Source organism: Sparus aurata, chromosome 5 (genome assembly GCF_900880675.1).
Source record: "Sparus aurata chromosome 5, fSpaAur1.1, whole genome shotgun sequence".
NCBI lineage: Eukaryota > Metazoa > Chordata > Actinopteri > Spariformes > Sparidae > Sparus > Sparus aurata.
Window position 1 is genome coordinate 36,229,760 of NC_044191.1, and position 20,052 is coordinate 36,249,811.

Consider the following 20,052-nt stretch of genomic DNA (forward strand, 5'->3'; position numbering starts at 1 on the left):
TCTGGTTCCTGATGAACCAAACTCAGCACTGAAACAGGAAGTGAGCGACATGACGAGGATCTGCAGCCCAGCTGACACCTGACGTCATCGTTTTATCCTCTCAGTTTGATTTTGTCGTTACACAGTCATAAAATAACAGCACTGCAGAGTAACTACCAACATTCACTCAATAAGTAAAGTACATTTTTGATGTTTTGATTTGAACATACTTATGGAAATATTATACTTATTTATTTTGAGGCATGAGATGATGAAAACTTCATGTCAGGATTATCCTCTAAAATATAACTGTGCTTCATAATATTATCCCAATATTCTGCAAAATATTCTTAGAACTAAAATGAGCCATGACACAGATTTTATGGCAGTAAACAAGTCAAACTTTTAAACAGGCTACTTGTGGAGAACGTCACCAGACTCCCTTAACAAATGAAGTGATTTTAAGAGTTTCTTCATCAGGAGAAACTGAACAAACTTTATGAAACGGTGGTGATGAATTCTAAATCATTGATGCCTTCTTGTAAATTCAGCATTAAATAAAATTTACAGTCTATGAAAGAAGAAACATGTTATTGATCTAAACATGTCACATGTTACAAAGACACTAAACAGTAACAATATAGGCTACTTCTTTGTCCCCGTGGAGAAAGTCCCCAGACTCCCTTAACAAATGTGTCAGTTTAGTGAGTTGTTGAGTTGGAGACACTTTATAAACTCTGTGAAACTCTGTCTCCGACTCATTCTGCATTATTTGGACCTTCTTGTTAATTCAGCAAATGTTCTACATGAACTTCTTTCTGTGTTTGTGCAGAAACATGGAGTCTGTTTGTTTTATGTCTGTGGATATAGAGCCAGGAGGTGACGTCTGATCACAGGTGCTCACTCAGGACGGATGTTCATGTCGGGATTAAACATTTTCTCAGGTTGAATTTGAAAAAAACCCGACTCAGAACTTCTTCCTCCTCTTATGTAATCACCTTGTTGTTGCCCAAGTTCTCACCCGTGTCATCAACAGTAGTAAACAGTAGCTCCACCTCAAAAATCCACAACGGTGAACAATAACTGGCATGATGCATAAAACCAGGCTGAAGCCAAGTAGGAAGGAAGACTCTCTCACTGCAGGACTGAAACCTGTAGCAGAGTATTTTCATGTTAAAACTATAACATCAAGAAACGATCTGATTCTGGTGATTGGACACAGAGGAGTGAGGGGGTGGATGGGCTCTGAACGGCCCAGCGGATCATTATCACCACCAGCAGCTTTTATCTGGACACGTCTGACATGCAGAGACCTGCAGAACAAGACGAGGCTCAGACTGACTATCAGTGGAATCCTAAGATCTGTGGATGTGACCTTTTAAAGTTCACGTCACTTTGTGCAGCTAGACTTTGTTTTAATGCTCACAAACGTCTAATACGTGTGATTAATAAGACTTTACAGCTGCAGGAGTTTCAGTCCGTCAGAGGATCCGAGTCACAGTGTTTAATGTGTCCTCCAGTATTTTACTAAAAGTCTTTGAATTTCACCCCTGAGTTTGTCTTCTCTTATATTGCAAATATGATAAAGAACATCATCATCTTCTGTGTGTTACCTGTGTGAGTGTCTGATTGGCTGCAGGCGAGTTGCTTGTTGGTTCCAAACCTGCGATTTAAAGACCGGCTTCTCTCAGCTGAGACGAGGAGAGTCACATTGTTCATGTTGCACCAGAGTTTCCCCAAAGCCAGGGCGTCAAGATCCACTCTCAAAGCTGAGTCTATAGTTCTGAGTCGGCTTTCTCAAATTCACCTTACAGCTCGATATCCACAGACATAAAACAAACAGACTCCATGTTTCTGCACAAAGACAGAAAGAAGTTCATGTAGAACATTTGCTGAATGAACAAGAAGGTCCAAATAATGCAGAATGAGTCAGAGACAGAGTTTCACAGAGTTTATAAAGTGTCTCCAACTCAACAACTCACTAAACTGACACATTTGTTAAGGGAGTCTGGGGACTTTCTCCACGGGGACAAAGAAGTAGCCTATATTGTTACTGTTTAGTGTCTTTGTAACATGTGACATGTTTAGATCAATAACATGTTTCTTCTTTCATAAATGGAGTGTAAATGGTGAAATCAGTGTAAACAGTGTGTTCAAACAGCTGATCAATGTTGGCAGGTAAGACTTTAGCACTTTAGACACAGAAGCAGACAGGCTGGTACAGACATGCTGCCACAAACTGACACTTTTTACAAGGAGACAAACAACTTCAGCTGAAAGATTTAATGCTGAACTTACAACAAGGACACAATGAGTTACAATCTGTCACACACACAGTTTCACGACGTTAGAAAGTTTGTTTTAACTCAACAACTCTTAAAATCACCACATTTGTTAATGGAGTCTGGTGATGCTGAGGTCACTTGTTCAATAGTTGGATCAATTGAAACAGACGGTGCGTTCACTGACAGTGACAGGTTAACACAGTACGAACATGTCATTTAGATAACAGTCACAACACAAACACAAAGAAGTTCACTGCTGTGATGTCGTGTGTGTGTTTGTGTCGGGATTGCTCGGTGGATGAAAAATCACTTTTCTGTTAGGTAGTGTGATCACTGCTCACCAGAACAGTTCTGAAGCTTCACAGTAAAACAGAGTTGCAGCATTCTGCTGAACAACTGAAGCAGCTGAGACTTGATTTAAACATCAGAAGTCTCCATCAGCTCGTCTGCTGTGATCTCAGTCTGCAGCGGAGAACACATCACTAACTGATCTGAAGACGCTCCTCACATGTGCAGAACCTGCCTTAGAAACATCACATTTTTAAGTTTTCTTCAGTATCACATTAATGCAGTGACATCAGTCTGTACATCTGCAGGTTCACTGATAACAGGAAGTGCTAACAGCTGATTCAGCAAAGTCTAAACTTAGTTTTGGAGAATTCTATTATGTTTCTTTGGTTGTTTCTCTGTTTTAAATCAATCAGGAGGAGAGGAGGACTTTATATCATCAGGAGGAGGAGAGGAGGACTTTATATCATCAGCAGGAGGAGAGGAGGACTTTATATCATCAGGAGGAGAGGAGGACTTTATATCATCAGGAGGAGAGGAGGACTTATATCATCAGGAGGAGAGGAGGACTTTATATCATCAGGAGGAGGAGAGGAGGACTTTATATCATCAGGAGGAGGAGAGGAGGACTTTATATCATCAGGAGGAGGAGAGGAGGACTTTATATCATCAGGAGGAGGAGAGGAGGACTTTATATCACCAGGAGGAGGAGAGGAGGACTTATATCATCAGGAGGAGGGAGGAGGACTTTATATCATCAGGAGGAGAGAGGAGGACTTTATATCATCAGGAGGAGAGGAGGACTTTATATCATCAGGAGGAGAGGAGGACTTTATATCATCAGGAGGAGGAGAGGAGGACTTTATATCATCAGGAGGAGAGGAGGACTTTATATCATCAGGAGGAGAGGAGGACTTTACATCATCAGGAGGAGGAGAGGAGGACTTTATATCATCAGGAGGAGGAGAGGAGGACTTTATATCATCAGGAGGAGAGGAGGACTTTATATCATCAGGAGGAGAGGAGGACTTTATATCATCAGGAGGAGGAGAGGAGGACTTTATATCATCGGGAGGAGGAGAGGAGACTTTATATCATCAGGAGGAGAGGAGGACTTTATATCATCAGGAGGAGGAGGAGGAGGACTTTATATCATCAGGAGGAGGAGAGGAGGACTTTATCATCAGGAGGAGGAGAGGACTTTATATCATCAGGAGGAGGAGAGGAGGACTTTATATCATCAGGAGGAGGAGAGGAGGACTTTATATCATCAGGAGGAGAGGAGGACTTTATATCATCAGGAGGAGGAGAGGAGGACTTTATATCATCAGGAGGAGAGGAGGACTTTATATCATCGGAGGAGGAGAGGAGGACTTTATATCATCAGGAGGAGGAGAGGAGGACTTTATATCATCAGGAGGAGAGGAGGAGGACTTTATATCATCAGGAGGAGGAGAGGGAGGACTTTATATCATCAGGAGAGGAGAGGACTTTATATCATCGGGAGGAGGAGAGGAGGACTTATATCATCAGGAGGAGGAGAGGAGGACTTTATATCATCAGGAGGAGAGGAGGACTTTATATCATCAGGAGGAGGAGAGGAGGACTTTATATCATCGGGAGGAGGAGAGGAGGACTTTATATCATCAGGAGGAGGAGAGGAGGACTTTATATCCTCAGGAGGAGATGAGAGAGGAGGACTTTATATCCATCAGGAGGAGGAGAGGAGGGACTTTATATCATCAGGAGGAGAGGAGGACTTTATATCATCAGGAGGAGGAGAGGAGGACTTTATATCATCAGGAGGAGAGGAGGACTTTATATCATCAGGAGGAGGAGGAGGAGGACTTTATATCATAGGAGGGAGGAGAGGAGGACTTTATATCATCAGGAGGAGAGGAGGACTTTATATCATCAGGAGGAGGAGAGGAGGACTTTATATCATCAGGAGGAGAGGAGGACTTTATATCATCAGGAGGAGGAGAGGAGGACTTTATATCATCAGGAGGAGGAGAGGAGGACTTTACATCATCAGGAGGGAGAGAGGAGGACTTTATATAATCAGGAGAAGAGGAGGACTTTATATCATCAGGAGGAGGAGAGGAGGACTTTATATCATCAGGAGGAGGAGAGGAGGACTTTATATCATCAGGAGGAGGAGAGGAGGACTTTATATCATTGGGAGGAGGAGGGACTTTATATCATCAGGGAGGAGAGGAGGACTTTATATCATCAGGAGGAGGAGGAGGAGGGACTTTATATCATCAGGAGGAGGAAGAGGAGGACTTTATATCATCAGGAGGAGAGGAGGAGGACTTTATATCATCAGGAGGAGGAGAGGAGGACTTTATATCATCAGGAGGAGGAGAGGAGGACTTTATATCATCAGGAGGAGGAGGAGGCACTTATATCATCAGGAGGAGGAGAGGAGGACTTTATATCATCAGGAGGAGGAGAGGAGGACTTTATATCATCAGGAGGAGGAGAGGAGGACTTTATATCATCAGGAGGAGGAGAGGAGGACTTTATATCATCAGGAGGAGGAGAGGAGGACTTTATATCATCAGGCAGAGGAGAGGAGGACTTTATATCATCATGAGGAGGAGAGGAGGACTTTATATCATCAGGAGGAGGAGAGGAGGACTTTATATCATCAGGAGGAGGAGAGGGAGGACTTTATATCATCAGGAGGAGGAGAGGAGGACTTTATATCATCAGGCGGAGGAGAGGAGGACTTTATATCATCAGGAGGAGGAGAGGAGGACTTTATATCATCAGGAGGAGGAAGGAGGACTTTATATCATCAGGAGGAGGAGAGGAGGACTTTATATCATCAGGAGGAGGAGAGGAGGACTTTATATCATCAGGAGGAGGAGAGGACTTTGAGGTTAATATATTTGGGTGAAATACTCTTTTACAGGAGTTTCTTGAAGCTAAATTACAAAATGAATCTTTTCCTGATCACGTCTCATCCTCATGGAGCGTCTGTCTCTGCAGGTCACTCTCTTTACGTCACTTCCGGTCTGACGGCCTCCTGCTCTGGATGATCTGTAGTTTCAGTAAAAACGCTGCAGGCTGCTGGAGTTTTTCCGGGGGGGGTGACAGGTTTCTGTCCCGCGTGCCCACTCCCTTGACAGATGCCTGCTGTAGCCAATCAGAGCGCGAGCTGAGAGAACCTGAGGAATCCTGCTCACCTGGACCAATGGCAGCGCTCGCGGAGAGAACGTTACCTTTTATGGACAACGCCAGCAGCTCCGCGCGCGGGAATAAAACCGGTGCGGTGTGAGTGCTCAGGCTGCATTCACCGAGCACAGCTGGGCAGAGCTACACCGCAAGACTTCACCTAACACACCTGAGACTCACCTGCACAGGTAAGAGCTAACACACCTGAGCCTCTGGAAGCTTCATACAGGCTGATTGGTTGATTGATTGATCAGACTCATCAGCAGTGAATCTCTGCAGCTGTGACGGACATTTAGAAAAGTGTTGGTCAGAGTTGAGCTCGTCCTGGAGGAAAGTGTTGAACCAGCAGAGAGTTTCTGAGTTGATGCACGGAGAGAAGATTCGGTTCAGATTTGGAGGTTAAACTTGCTACGAAGACGTTCAGGGACAAAATCCCCAAAGTTTTCATCTGCACAGAAACGGTGCGTCACCTGAGCAGGTGACTGAGATCAGCTGTCAGTCTGCACATGGAGCACTGAGGATATTCAGTTAAAATGATTTCCTGCGAGCTGAATCTGCAGTTTTTATAGAAGTTCTGCTCAAGTAGATGACTGTGAGTTGGAAACAGCAGAAATCAGAGACAGTTTAGATTTTAATCCAGTAAAATGTTTTCAGCAGAATCAGGCTGGATTAGATTTTAAGTAACAATCAATACTGTATGGAAGACAAGCAAATTAATCAAGAATTGATTTTTTTTTCTGTTAACTTGATGGTGTGTGTGTGTGTGTGTGTGTGTGCCCTGAGGGAAGGGCCACTCCTTCCACACACACACACTTCCTGTTTCAGATCCTCAACAAAATAAAACTTCCAGAACTTTTTTTTTATTAAACTAATTGAATTTGTCAGATTAACTTGACTCCTCTCACATGAGGGACATTTTAAAATAAAATAAGAAGGTGCTGTTGATGTGAGACATTAAATGACACTGTGTGTGTGTCTGCTGAGCACTCGGTCACGTTGTGCCTGGACCTGTTTGCGGAGCCCTCAGGTGATGAACCGCTCGCAGGTCTCATGAGTGAAGCAGGTTGGACGACCTGAGCTGCCACGCCCGACACAACTGTCATTCCACTGCAGCTTTAAAGGGTTAAACATATTTAAATTGAAGAAACTGGCTTGAGTTCTGTTCCCTGAAGGTGAAGAGAAGCTACAGAGCAGGAACACTCAGCGTTCAGCTGCTTTGACCTGTTTTTAATCTGATTCTAACTCTGCGAGGTTCTGAGACGAGGACGTTACATCACACCTGACATTCCCAAAACTGAACAGAGGCGCATCTCATTATCATCATAAGAGCCTATATATGGTGTTAGCTTGTGCATATCATTACAGTAAGGTGATGTCATGTCCTGAACTTTACACATTTGGTCAGTAAAAACGTAACTACTGATTATTTAATAGATGTTCATGTTTCAAGGCCTGTGTGTGGCGATGTTTCATTTTCTCTGTCGTTGCGTCGTGTCTCACCACATCGCCGCGCCCCGACAGGTTTCATCATGTCAGGATGAGCTGGAGGAAAGGTTGTGTAACCTCACCTGACGTGTGTTTCCATTTTTTAATCTTCAGACTTATTTGACTGTTTTAGAGATCCTCCTCTTAAATCTATTCAATGTGCAGCTTTTAAAAACACACAACAGATTTCAGTGTTTTTATTTTTTTCTTACTTTTAGTATCTGAACAGGAACAGTGCAGAGATGAGGGCTGACTATGAAAAGCATCACCAACACTTTGCTCTTTAATCCGACTGTTTCTCTGCAGACATGGATGACGACATCGCCGCCCTCGTTGTTGATAACGGCTCCGGCATGTGCAAGGCCGGGTTCGCCGGTGACGATGCCCCCCGCGCCGTCTTCCCCTCCATCGTGGGTCGACCCAGACACCAGGTACTGAGAGCCTCATCACTGTCAGACTCTAATGCACTGATAAACACAGTGGAATGTGACTAAAGGCCTGTTTGTGTGTGTGTGCAGGGTGTGATGGTGGGAATGGGACAGAAGGACAGCTACGTGGGAGACGAGGCCCAGAGCAAGAGAGGAATCCTGACCCTGAAGTACCCCATCGAGCACGGCATCGTCACCAACTGGGACGACATGGAGAAGGTCAGGACGTCTGCAATAACTTCTATTTTCACATATTTGAAAGTAGTTTCATCTGATGGTGAAACTAAGTGTCCCTCCTGTTCTGCAGATCTGGCATCACACCTTCTACAATGAGCTCCGTGTGGCTCCTGAGGAGCACCCGGTCCTGCTGACGGAGGCGCCGCTGAACCCCAAGGCCAACAGGGAGAAGATGACACAGGTGTGTTCAGAACCAATGCTCAGTGATTTATGCTGATCTTACTACAAGAAGTAAAGGGCTCGAGCAATACATCTACCTGGCCTTGTAAAGTCATGCACAATGAGTTCAAGCTCCTTGAGTCTAAAATACAGTCGGGCCTCGTAGAAGGTTCTGGTCCCGGGCGTTCAGTGCACGCAGGTAGACGAGCAGAAGAGCCACAAATGCTCTGATTGGACAGAACTGTTGTGCTCAGACACCAGATTGTTTTTTTCCTCTGGTGCATTTGATTTGATTTACATCTGAGTGTTGAGATGAATTCTACAAATATAATGATGCATCTAAATCACCTTTTTAACTCTTCAGTCTTCTGATGGAGCTTGAAGCCTCTCAGGACTCAGATATTAACAGCTGCATCTCATTTTCACTTATTATTTGGTCAGAACTCAGTTTTACAGTGGCTGTTTTATTCTTTGGTTGTCTTGGCGTCCACAGTGACACTTGTCGTCTTTCTCTTGGCTCCAGATCATGTTCGAGACCTTCAACTGTCCGGCCATGTATGTGGCCATCCAGGCCGTCCTGTCCCTGTACGCCTCCGGTCGTACCACAGGTGAGGACTCAAACACACACACGACTTCCTGCTCATGAATCATCGTGTCTCCAGAGAAGTCTGGGCTGAGTTTGTGTAGGAGCAGCATCTAGTGGCTGTAACAGGAACTGCAGCTGACTGTTGAACCATGTTTGTGTTGCAGGTATCGTGTTGGACTCTGGAGACGGTGTCAGCCACACTGTGCCCATCTACGAGGGTTACGCTCTACCTCACGCCATCCTGCGTCTGGATCTGGCTGGCAGAGATCTGACAGACTATCTGATGAAGATCCTCACAGAGAGAGGCTACAGCTTTACCACCACCGGTACGTCCAAACCCTCAGCTTCTAAAAACAACTACAGGCTTTTCTTCCTTCTGAATATATTTGTTTGTAACACAAATATTTCTTCCTTGACCAGCCGAGCGTGAGATCGTGCGTGACATTAAGGAGAAGCTCTCCTACGTGGCTCTGGACTTCGAGCAGGAGATGCAGACAGCTGCACAGTCCTCCACCCTGGAGAAGAGCTACGAGCTTCCCGACGGTCAGGTCATCACCATCGGCAACGAGAGGTTCCGCTGCCCTGAGACGCTCTTCCAGCCCTCATTCATCGGTGGGTGACGAGCACCGACACCGAGCCGCTAAAATGATTCACAACAAACATATTGCTTCCCTGAGTTCCTGGTCCGTCCAGCAGGGTGGTCTAGCTTTTAAGTCTGTGTAAATTCAGCAACATAAAGTCTTGAGTTTGAGCTCTTCCCAGTGAGACGTTCTCTGCTGCGATCAGGATGTCGCCACAGTTTGCTTCACTAATATCTTGTTCCGTCCGTGTGTTCAGGAATGGAGTCTGCTGGCATCCACGAGACGACTTACAACAGCATCATGAAGTGCGACGTGGACATCCGTAAGGACCTGTACGCCAACACCGTGCTGTCCGGAGGCACCACCATGTACCCCGGCATCGCCGACCGTATGCAGAAGGAGATCACAGCCCTCGCCCCACCCACCATGAAAATCAAGGTACACATTTAGTTTTTGATGCTGATCAGGAAGGACAAGTTTGTTTTTCCAGCGAAGGGAAACTAAAACTGTTTAACTTTAGTATCAGTTGGTTTCCAAAGTGAGTTTGCTTGTTTGTTCCTTTCAGTGTTGCTCAATACAAACTTAACTTTGACTTTTGTTTTAAATCAAAGCTGTTCTTTGTAGTAATCGTCACTCTTTCCTCTCCCTCGCAGATCATCGCTCCCCCAGAGAGGAAGTACTCAGTCTGGATCGGCGGCTCCATCCTGGCCTCCCTGTCCACCTTCCAGCAGATGTGGATCAGCAAGCAGGAGTACGACGAGTCCGGCCCCGCCATCGTCCACCGCAAGTGCTTCTAGAAAGCTGCTCGTCCTCGTCGTCCTGCTCCGCTCAACCATAAATGTGCCCGTTTTTATCTTGTGTGAACAAACTAACAGATGTGAGATGCCACATACAAGATGAATCAAGCGCCTGTTTACATTTTAACGCGTCGGCTCGGCTGAACTCCATCAAACATCCCAACGTGTCCTCTAACTGTTACAGCTCTCAGTTCTTCTGGTGATAAACTGAAGTCCAAGAAAACAAACAGTATTATCACTGCCTCTTCTTCTACCCGTGTTTTTCTACCTCTGTAACAAATCTCATCAACATTCAGCTTCCCCCCTCGTCCAGTCTGTCAATCACATCATCAATAAAAGACAAACCTTTGATATTAACAGCTTCTGTCGTCATTTGCTGCCCAGTTGAAATGTGTTTGCTGCAGTGATCCAGTGTTTGTTTTACAGATTCAGTTTGTTCATTTACACTTTATTCAGTCTGTGTTCACAAACATCCTGAGAGTCCTCTCAGAGCTCCTGAGGCCTCAAAACCTCCAGTTTTAGTTTAAGACTGATTCAGGAAACGTAGAGTATGGAAGCGAATTTGTACCATAATTCAAATAGAAATGCATCAACAGAAATGCTTTTTCATTTTCAGAATATAGCTGCATTATTTGACTCATAAATAAAATGAGTAATAAATCATCCAAACTGCATTTTCACTTTCTTCAAGACTGCTCATTTTGTAACTTGATTAAAAACAAAATTGCATTTAAGATTTAATTTTCAAATGATGCCCCAGCAAACAGTTACTAAAATTCTATTTGAAATGTGAAATTTGTAAATTACAATGCATTAGCAGACATGCTTTTTCATTTTCAGAATATAGCTGCATTATTTGACTCATAAATAAAATGAGTAATAAATCCTCCAAATTGCATTTTCACTTTAAGACTGCTCATTTTGTCACACGACTAAAAGAAAATTAGGAGGAAATCCTTTTCTTTTTAATGAAGTTAGGAAATGAGCAGTCTTGAAGAAAATGAGTCAAAAAAAATGTAGCTATATTCTGAAAGTGAAAAAGCATTTCTGTTAAAGCATTTTAATTTGAATTATGGTACAAATTGGCTTCCATATTATAGTAACTGAACAGGAAGAACCAGCTTTATCTTGGTGAGGTTAACTCTGTTTCTGGGTGTGACATTATTTTAAAAGCTGTGATTGGTTGAACATTCAAATGAAGTTTGTCTAATCAGACATGATGTAATAATGAACATCCGTGTTGAATACATTTTAAAAATGGAGCACAACAGTGAGGACAGTTATTAAAGAGGAGAGGATTTTAGATGAAGCTGTAGTTTCAGTGTCTCAGTTTGTCGCTGTCTTTGAAGAATCATGAGATGAATTGCTGCTGCATGTTTTACTAAAGTTTCCTAATATCTCAGTGTTGTGATCTCTTTAATTTCTGCTTTAAGTGTCACTGCGGTGTGTCAGATGTGAGCGAATCTCTAAAGAGATCGACCACAAACCTCCCTGCAGAATCTAAACTAGTTTCATGAAGTCACTGTCATTCAGCATTTGGAGAATATTTCTCCTCTGATTAAACTCTTAAAAGTACTCTGAACACATTTCCACCTTTAGGAGTTATTTAGTTATAGTTATTTACAAGGATCTATTCCAAATTTTGTCATCATTTGAAAAACTTCTTAGAATATTGTCACTAGGAGCGGTATGACACTCGTCATGGTCTTCCATCAGTATTTATCACATTAAGTTTTAGTTTGTGCTTGGATTTTAAACGGGCGTTATGTTTTGGGAGTTTTAATTTGATTATAGGAAGTACAAGCTGACTCATGTTCATTATTTCTTTTAAAAACCTCCTTAGTTACAGTGGAGGTATTATGATTTCATTTGTCTGTCTCATTCTTCGTCCCCCTGCACTATCTGAAGTATTTGATAGAGAGGAGGAGATGTACTGTATTAGTCCCCTTTTCACTCATTTCTTTACTAACTCAGATCTGAAAAACAGCAGCTATACATATACATTATACACAGTATAACAAGAGGTGTCTGAGCTGCTGCTGCACCGGTTGATGTGTGCAGACATCAATAATCCTTTACCACCACAGTAGATCTGGGGTCAGTTCTGAGCCAGTGTTCATTCTCAAACCAGCCACTCGCTTCGCTTCCATCCAGGAAAACTGGTTCATACTGGTAGAAAGAGGGTAAAACTGTTTCCCTTACTTGAAATTATGAATAAATTACTTACGTATTTCTTTAACCTGAGTAAAGAATCTGAGTACTTCATCCACCACTGAAGATACATGATGCTTAAATTCTCGAGTGCTGGGAGAAGAATTTGGATTTGAAGTCACCATCAGGATTTATATGGAACAAAAAGAGTGTAGAGTATTTAAACTGCTCAAAGGTGTGTTAATATCTGAAAACAGCTTTAAGAACATTCATTTTTCACAATAAAAACAGCTTTATTTTACTGCCAACACTTGTTTTCTTCTTTGACGCTGTGGTCCTGCTGCAGCAGGTTTGCCTCCCCACTTGTGATCAGGACAGCAGAGTGAGTCGCCATCATCTGCAAAAGACTCAAGACTCACTTGTTCAGACTTCACCTCGACCCCGCATAGCATGACTCCTCCCCCCAAAAAACTCTTAGCACTTAAATCATAGCACTTATGTACATAAAGTAGGCCTATCTTTGATAAAAAGTAGCTACTTTGCTCAGACGAGGGCTTTAAAATTCTTGCTATTATTTATTTTCTACTTTATCAATGTTGATATGTTGCAGTTTCTTTCTTATACTTTCTTGTAATTATTGTAAGTCACTGTCCAAACTGTCCACACTCACCGACTGGTCGTCGTTATTATCAGGACTGATGTTAGTTGAAACATTCAACCCACTGCAAGTTGAAAATAATCTGAATATATTGTGTTTTTATAACAGGTTTTGTACTTAAACGTGGTCTGAGTAATTTTTTTTAGTTTTTAGTTGTGTTTTTTTTATCAGTTAGATGAGGATTGAACAGGGGGACTTTATCATCAATCACACAAAAAACAGTGACTGTGATCTCTTCACTTTTCCAAATTAATCTTTTAACACTATCCTTTTTATAAGGCTTGATTAACTTTATGCATCCTTTAGTAAAAGTACAGATATGGTGTTAAAACATCACTTTAATGAGAAGTGGAGAGGAAGTATAAAGTAAAGTACAAGCAGCTCAGAATTGCACTTAACAACAGTACTTGAGTAAATGTACTCAGTTACACTCCATCAGTGGTTTCAGCTGCTAAACTTGTTACATTTGTACATGTGTAGTAAACTGGACAAGTACTCTTCAGATACTTTGAATACTTTGAGAGTATCTCAGTAACAGTTTTATCTAAAGATGAAGAAAGTACATAAATAACTAGAGAGGTGAATAAAGACGTGTGTCAGACTGAACCCACTTCCTCCCTCAGTGTCTCCTGCAGGTAGAAACAAAGCAGTCACACTGAACTACAGGAAACACTTTGTTCATCTTTTATCATGACAAAGAAACCAAAGATCACAGACAGAACTATTTAAGATTCATCTGGATTGTTTTAAGTTGATGTAATCTGTTACAAAGCATCTATTTTTATTTGACATGTAAGAAAACAAAGGAAAATATAAACATTAATTGTCTATGATGGCATTTTTAAATCATTTTATATATCTGATGAGCAGTTTATATGTTAACATATAATATTTGACCTTTAATTTCACTTACAAACATCAAGTTCGTTCTCATAATCTTTACTGAGCTGGTTTCTGTTTTTAATCTATAAATAAATAACAAAAGGAAAAACAAAATAAAACAATCAGCAAAACAGGAAATTATTTACAACTCAACTGTACAGAAGAAAACAAATAAAACATAAAGACAAAAAATATATATATTTCTTTACACAACGCTGCAGTGACATCAGTCATCCACTGGGTGGCTCATGAAACACACAAACAAATAGTAGTTTAAAGCGAAACTCTCGCCAAAAAGCAACCGAGGCTTTGATTTGATCAAGAATAACAAAAGAAAATGTGATTTTCACAACCAGTACCCCACTGCTCACTGTCTCCCTCTTGTAGCCCTGCATTTAGGTCTGATTTATCTCCAAAATTACTACTATAGCAATACCTCACAATTTCTCTTTCAAACATGCACATCACCCCCCACACACACTTAGACCAGCCACTGCACTCAATGTAAAAACTGTATGCTGTCTTACATTAAGTTTGTTAAATCACTTACAGTAAACCAGAATGGTGGGAGGAAACCTGAATCTGGTGATGGTGATGCTATTTCAAATGGTATTACAGGAAATTCTATATAATTCATGTATGTCATGCATTTGTATTTTTCAGGTAATTTAATTTAAGAGAATTTTGTATTTTAACCATTAAAGTTGCAGACGTGCAGACAATGAATCTAAATTCAATTGTATTCTGAGTGTTCAGTGCTTCCACTACCAAGTAACTGTCATGTTGTTCTTTTCACACATAATATCATTCAAATGCACAGTTTTATGTAAACAGCATAACACATTTTCTATATATACAGGGGCCCAGTAATATTTCTTTTCATGGGGCCCAAAATCCCTGGCAGCGCCCCTGAGATGTTGTATTTTTCATCTTTGTCTTTCATTTGCTCCTAATGTTTTTTCTTCTGGTCTTCAAACTTCTTGTTGTATTTCTCATTGAACTCTTCAGCTTTCTCTCTGACTTCTTCATACATCTTCTTCAGATTCTTCATTTTCTGCTTATACTTCTCCTCCATGTCTTTTCTCTCTTTCTCCTCTTCTTTTCTTTTCTTTTCATCATTTTCTTTTTCTTCTTTGTATTCTTCTTGCAGTTTTCTGAGTCTTGTTTCTTCCTCCTGTCGTCTCTGTTCATCTTCTTGAAGTCGTTTTTTCCACCATTCCTTTTGTTTTTTCTCCCAGTTCTCTCGTTCTCTCTTCATCTCTTCTCTGCTCTCCTCCAACTTTCTGTCAATGTTTTCCTTTGATTCTGACTCTGATCTGATTTTTTGCTCCAAAGCTTCACCTCTTTGTTTCCACTCCTGTTTCTGAATTTCTTCCTCTTGTTTTCTCTTCCTGTCTTCTTCTTCTCTCATTTCCTGTTCTTTCTTTCTCTCCTCACGTTCTCTGTTGATCTTTTCTTCCTTTTCTTTAAGTTGTTTTTCTCTTTGTTTTCTCTCCTTTTCTATTTCTGCTCTCTGTTTCTCCTCTTCTTTTCTTTTCTTTTCATCATTTTCTCTTATCTGTTCATATTCTTCTTGCAGTTTTCTGAGTCTTGTTTGTTCCTCCTGTCGTCTCTGTTCATCTTCTTGACTTCGTTTTTTCCACCATTCCTTCTGTTTTTTCTCCCAGTTCTCTCGTTCTCTCCTCATCTCTTCTCTGCTCTCCTCCAACTTTCTCTGAATGTTTTCCTTTGATTCTCTCTCTGATCTGATTTTTTGTTCCAAAGCTTCACCTCTTTGTTTCCACTCCTGTTTCTGAATTTCTTCCTCTTGTTTTCTCTTCCTGTCTTCTTCTTCTCTCATTTCCTGTTCTTTCTTTCTCTCCTCACGTTCTCTGTTCATGTTTTCTTCCTTTTCTTTAAGTTGTTTTTCTCTCAGTTTTCTCTCCTCTTCTGTTTCTGCTCTCTGTTCGTCCATTCTTCTTTTCATCTCTTCCATCTCTTCTTCATGTTTTCTTTGAAGCTCCTCCCTCTCTCTCCTCATCTCTTCTTCCTTCTCCTTCAGGATTCTCTCCATTTCTTTCTGTATCGCTGCCTCGGCCTCTTGCAGCATCTCATTAGTGTAGCAGCTGCCTCCATTTGTCTTCACCATGGTGTCGATCTTGGTGATCAGCTCACTGACCTGCATGTGGTTTTGTTCATCATAGTTATTAAACACGTGGTATCTTCCTCCACAGTCAGCCATCTGTTTCTTAAAGGAATCATCACATTTCTTTTCAATGTAATCATCAATGGACAGCTCATTACATTCCAGTTTGTCTCCTCCAGTTAACAGAATGATGGTGAACCTCTCAGCATTCTTCCCGAAGCCTTTCTTGATAAGTTTTAATGTCTCCTTCTCTTCTGGTGTAAATCTGCCGATTTCTATCACCAGCAGGAAGACATGTGGTCCTGGAGCCAGAAGACTGATGCATTTCACCATCTCCTCATTAACTTCTTCATGAGACAGAGTTGTGTCAAACAGACCAGGAGTGTCGACCACAACGACTGGACGACCGTTTACTACAGTCTGTTCTTTCTGACAACATTTGGTGACTGATGTTTGACTTGATTTGGCTTTAAACTCATTTCTTCCTAGAATGGTGTTTCCTGAAGAGCTCTTCCCACAGCCAGTCTTCCCTATCAGCACAATCCTGAGACACTCTGGGCTCTGTTCTTCATCAGCACCTGTGAAATATAAAGACATGGAGATACTTAAATATTCACAGTCGGGGTATAGACAGTTTAATGTCCAGTGCAGTGGTTCTCAACCTTTTTGAGTCGCGACCCCCAATTTAACATGCACTGCTGTCCGTGAAACTTTATTTTTCTTTTTAATAAAATAAAAAGATAACCAGCGCGTGCCAATTAGGAAGCCTTAACAAAACACACTGGGGAGAAAAACAGTCCATGTTAAATTTTGAACATCTATGTTACTGAGAGCTTAAACATGAAAAAGAACATCATAACATTTTGTCATAACAACAACTTAAGACTTTCAATCTGCTCATTCAGCCCCTTTCCTTGTCAAAGCAGAGATATTTTGTTAACAAAAACTCCTAACTCTATAAATGTCTTCTTTTTTTTTCTTCTCAAAGCCAAATAGCTGCAACCACTATATAATGTGATGGCTGGGCCTGCTTGTTTGAACGCAACAGCTGCATTCTTGGCTTTATGTAGGACACAGCAACGCGAAGATCACTCTCAACTCTGAGGAGTCGTGATCTCTATTTGTTTTTCATGTATGTCAGCGCAGAAAAGGTCTTTTCACACAGATATGTGGATGCAAATGGAAACAGTACATCGGTTGCAGCTTTTGACAGTGCTGCGTACTCTGTTGCTACTGACAACCAGAACTCCTCCAGCGCGCATGCCGAGAAAGCGGTCTGTAATGTACGGTCAGTACAGAGGAGAGATCGAGCAGGGCGTCCTGCAGCTCTGATGACAGGTGATGCGCGGTGGAGGTGGTGAAAGGCTGGCGTATCCAGTCGTACTTTTCTGGTGTGTCATCATTTGGGAAGTACTTATTGAAACTTTCAAGCAGGCTCCTGAGGTGAGAGGCAATAATTCCTTTCATAGTTTGAATGGTTATGTCGTAACTCTCCATAAAGTCATCAAGCTCAGGGAACATTTCAACACTTCCCCCTTCCACTCGCACAGCCCACCGCTCCAGCTTTCTCTTAAATGCTGTGACCTTATCAGAGAGAGTTAGGACATTTGTGTTTGGACCTTGAAGGGACAAGTTTAAGCTGTTTAGCTGGTCAAAAAGCTGGCTAAATATGCGAGGCTCGCGACCCACTTTGGGTCAGTCAGATAGTCAGCAAGGGGAGAACTACAGTCTGATAAAATATGCGGACCTCCTCACGCAGTTCAAAGAGCCTCGTTAAAACTTTGCCATGAGAAAGCCACCTGACCTCTGTGTGAAAGAGAAGTGCTTCGTGGTCTGATCCCATTTCATGACAGAGTGTGGCAAAGAGTCTGCTTTGCAGTGGCCGTGATTTAATGAAATTAACAATCTTAACTGATGTTTGGAGAACATCACGAAGTTCTGGCTCCAGACACCTGCCAGCAAGTGCTTCCCTGTGGATCATACAGTGCAGAAATTTCACATGGGGGGCTACCTCCAACACACAGGCCCTCAAACCTTTTCTTGCCCCCTGCATAGCTCCAGCTCCATCTGTGCACACAGATACACAGCTCTCCCATCGCAGTCCCTCTTTTTGTATGTTACTGCTGAGCTTGTTGAAAATGTCCCGTCCAGTGCATGTTCCCTCCATTGATGAGCAAAACAACATATCCTCGTGCATTTTCCCTTCATAGCTGTACCTCACAAAGGCCAGCAGCTGCGCATCTCCTGACACATCTGTGCACTCATCAATTTGCAGGGAAAATCTTCCACTCTTCCTCACTCTGTCAATGAGTTGATCTTCAATGTCATTTGCTATGTCCTCAATACTGCACCCCACGGTGTCATTTGACAGGGGAATGGTTAAAGGAGTGTTAGATATTTTCTCCCCATGCATTGCTCTTGTCATTGCTACAGCTGCGGGACGGATGAGACTCTCCGCGATCGTGTGAGCCTTTTTCAAATTAAGCCACCAGATATGCGCCCTCATATGAAGCTGCCAGGGCCTTAGCAGGGACTGTAGCATATTCACTCACCACTGTTTTTTGCCTTTTTAGTTCTTGCTCCCTGTGCTGAAAAAAATCAATTGGCTTCTCAATTAAGCTGCTGTGTTTTGTCTCTAAATGTCTATTAAGTTTTACTGGCTTCAGCACCTCAGAGCAAATGACACACTGTGGGTAGTCAATGCTGTTTTTTTGTTCTGCAGGAAAAGCCATATTTCACAAAGTCGGGCTGATATTTACGGAGCCTCAAACCTTTATCAGCCGCCAGTGTCGGCCCCAGTGCCATACGTTTCTCAGGTGGTGGTTCTGGTGGCTGATCTTGGGACCCCTGCTGCTGCTGCTGCTGACTGTCGTGTGCTGAAACACTTTTTCTTTTAAGTCATCGATCCATTTTTCCTGCAAGCAAACTTGCTGCAGCTGTGGCTAAAACAACAACGCACCTGTTTTTTTTCTCTTTTGAATGAATTTTGGACAAACAATGAAGCAGAAAACAACTAAAACAACTCTGTTTGAAATTATAGGATTTAATATTAATGTAACGACTCTTCGGCTACTGTTATAATGTTCAAGTAGCCTAATGTTTAAGTATAAATTCTGTGATTTCAGACTGTGAACGCATATGGCCTTATGTGGTGCTGTGGTGAGGGGCGGGGTAGAGAGAGAGCTGTGTCTGTATGTGTGAATAAGAAGGGCAGACATGAGACTAGTGGACAGGTTCGTTGTTGTTGTTTTGGTGTGGTTACGGCCGACAGTAACTGGTTTTGAGTAATAAAATGCCTGTTTGAGCCCAACCGCTCGTCGTCCTAACGTCCGGTTGGACACTACAATAATTTTGATAAAAATCAAATAAATAAATAATAAATACATTTATATTATTCCCAAATGATTTGGCGACCCCCAGAAATCATCTCATCACCCCAAGGTTGAGAATGGCTGGTCTAGTGGATGATTTTGTATAGGATAAAAAGAATATAATTTATTATTATTTATGAGGGATGTAACAATACCAAAAACTCACGGTACCATATCATCACAATATATAGTCCATGGTATGATATACATTACGATATTTTTTTTTAATGATAATAAAAAGAAGAAAACAGACATCACTTGTTAGCCAACAGTTTGAGTCGAGCATTGAGAATGAAACCAACAGAGCCAACCAATCAGAGGCGGAGCAAGGTGGGTCTTATGAGAATGAGCAGTAGCTATAACAGAACAGTACAATAAGAAGGAGAGATAATAGAATGTATTCATACTGGTTTCCCTTGATAGGATGATAGATATCGTAATAGTCCCACAATGGTATTGCAGCATTTTTTTTATCATGATATTGTGAAATTCAGTATTGTTACATCCCTACTATTTATATTGAAACATTACAGTACTTACAGCTGATGATGCTTTTTGTTCTCAGGTCCTTCAGCTCAGCCTGCAGTGTGGTGATGTTTTCCTCTTGTTGTCTCATCTTTTCTATTTGAGCAAATGCAAATGTTTCTGTTGTGTAGCTGCACAGTTTGTCTTTGTAGGGTCTCAGTCTCATTTTATCCACCGTGTCCAGCAGCTCTGGGATCTGCTGCTTGTTGTTGATGTTGAGAACAACATATCTTCCTCCACAGCTCTGAAGGAGTTCCTGGATGTCTCTGTCCTTTCTTACAAAGTCAACAACAGCTGGAGCTGTAGGATCTGACTCCACAGTGAACAGAATC

At 41.9% G+C, this 20,052-nt stretch overlaps 2 protein-coding genes across 3 annotated transcripts in view; both read left to right on the forward strand.

The window, feature by feature from the left end:
• The window catches only part of LOC115581335 (GTPase IMAP family member 8-like), a 451,552-nt gene that overhangs the window by 19,824 nt on the left and 411,676 nt on the right, over window positions 1-20,052 (forward strand). The window lies entirely within an intron of this gene.
• Window positions 5,772-10,365, forward strand: LOC115581365 (actin, non-muscle 6.2). The gene is made up of 9 exons (XM_030416397.1): window positions 5,772-5,923; window positions 7,527-7,651; window positions 7,739-7,867; window positions 7,956-8,066; window positions 8,568-8,652; window positions 8,795-8,956; window positions 9,051-9,242; window positions 9,468-9,649; window positions 9,865-10,365. The coding sequence occupies exons 2-9, from the start codon at window positions 7,529-7,531 to the stop codon at window positions 10,006-10,008; spliced, it is 1,128 nt and encodes a 375-aa protein (XP_030272257.1). The 5' UTR covers window positions 5,772-5,923; window positions 7,527-7,528; the 3' UTR covers window positions 10,009-10,365.

Bases quoted from the DNA above. Each gene is read 5' to 3' on its own strand.
- LOC115581365 (XM_030416397.1), top strand. From the start codon at position 7,529: ATGGATGACGACATCGCCGCCCTCGTTGTTGATAACGGCTCCGGCATG. The intron at 7,652-7,738 runs GTACTGAGAGCC...GTGTGTGTGCAG, and splicing joins TGGGTCGACCCAGACACCAG to GGTGTGATGGTGGGAATGGG. The intron at 9,650-9,864 runs GTACACATTTAG...TCTCCCTCGCAG, and splicing joins CACCCACCATGAAAATCAAG to ATCATCGCTCCCCCAGAGAG.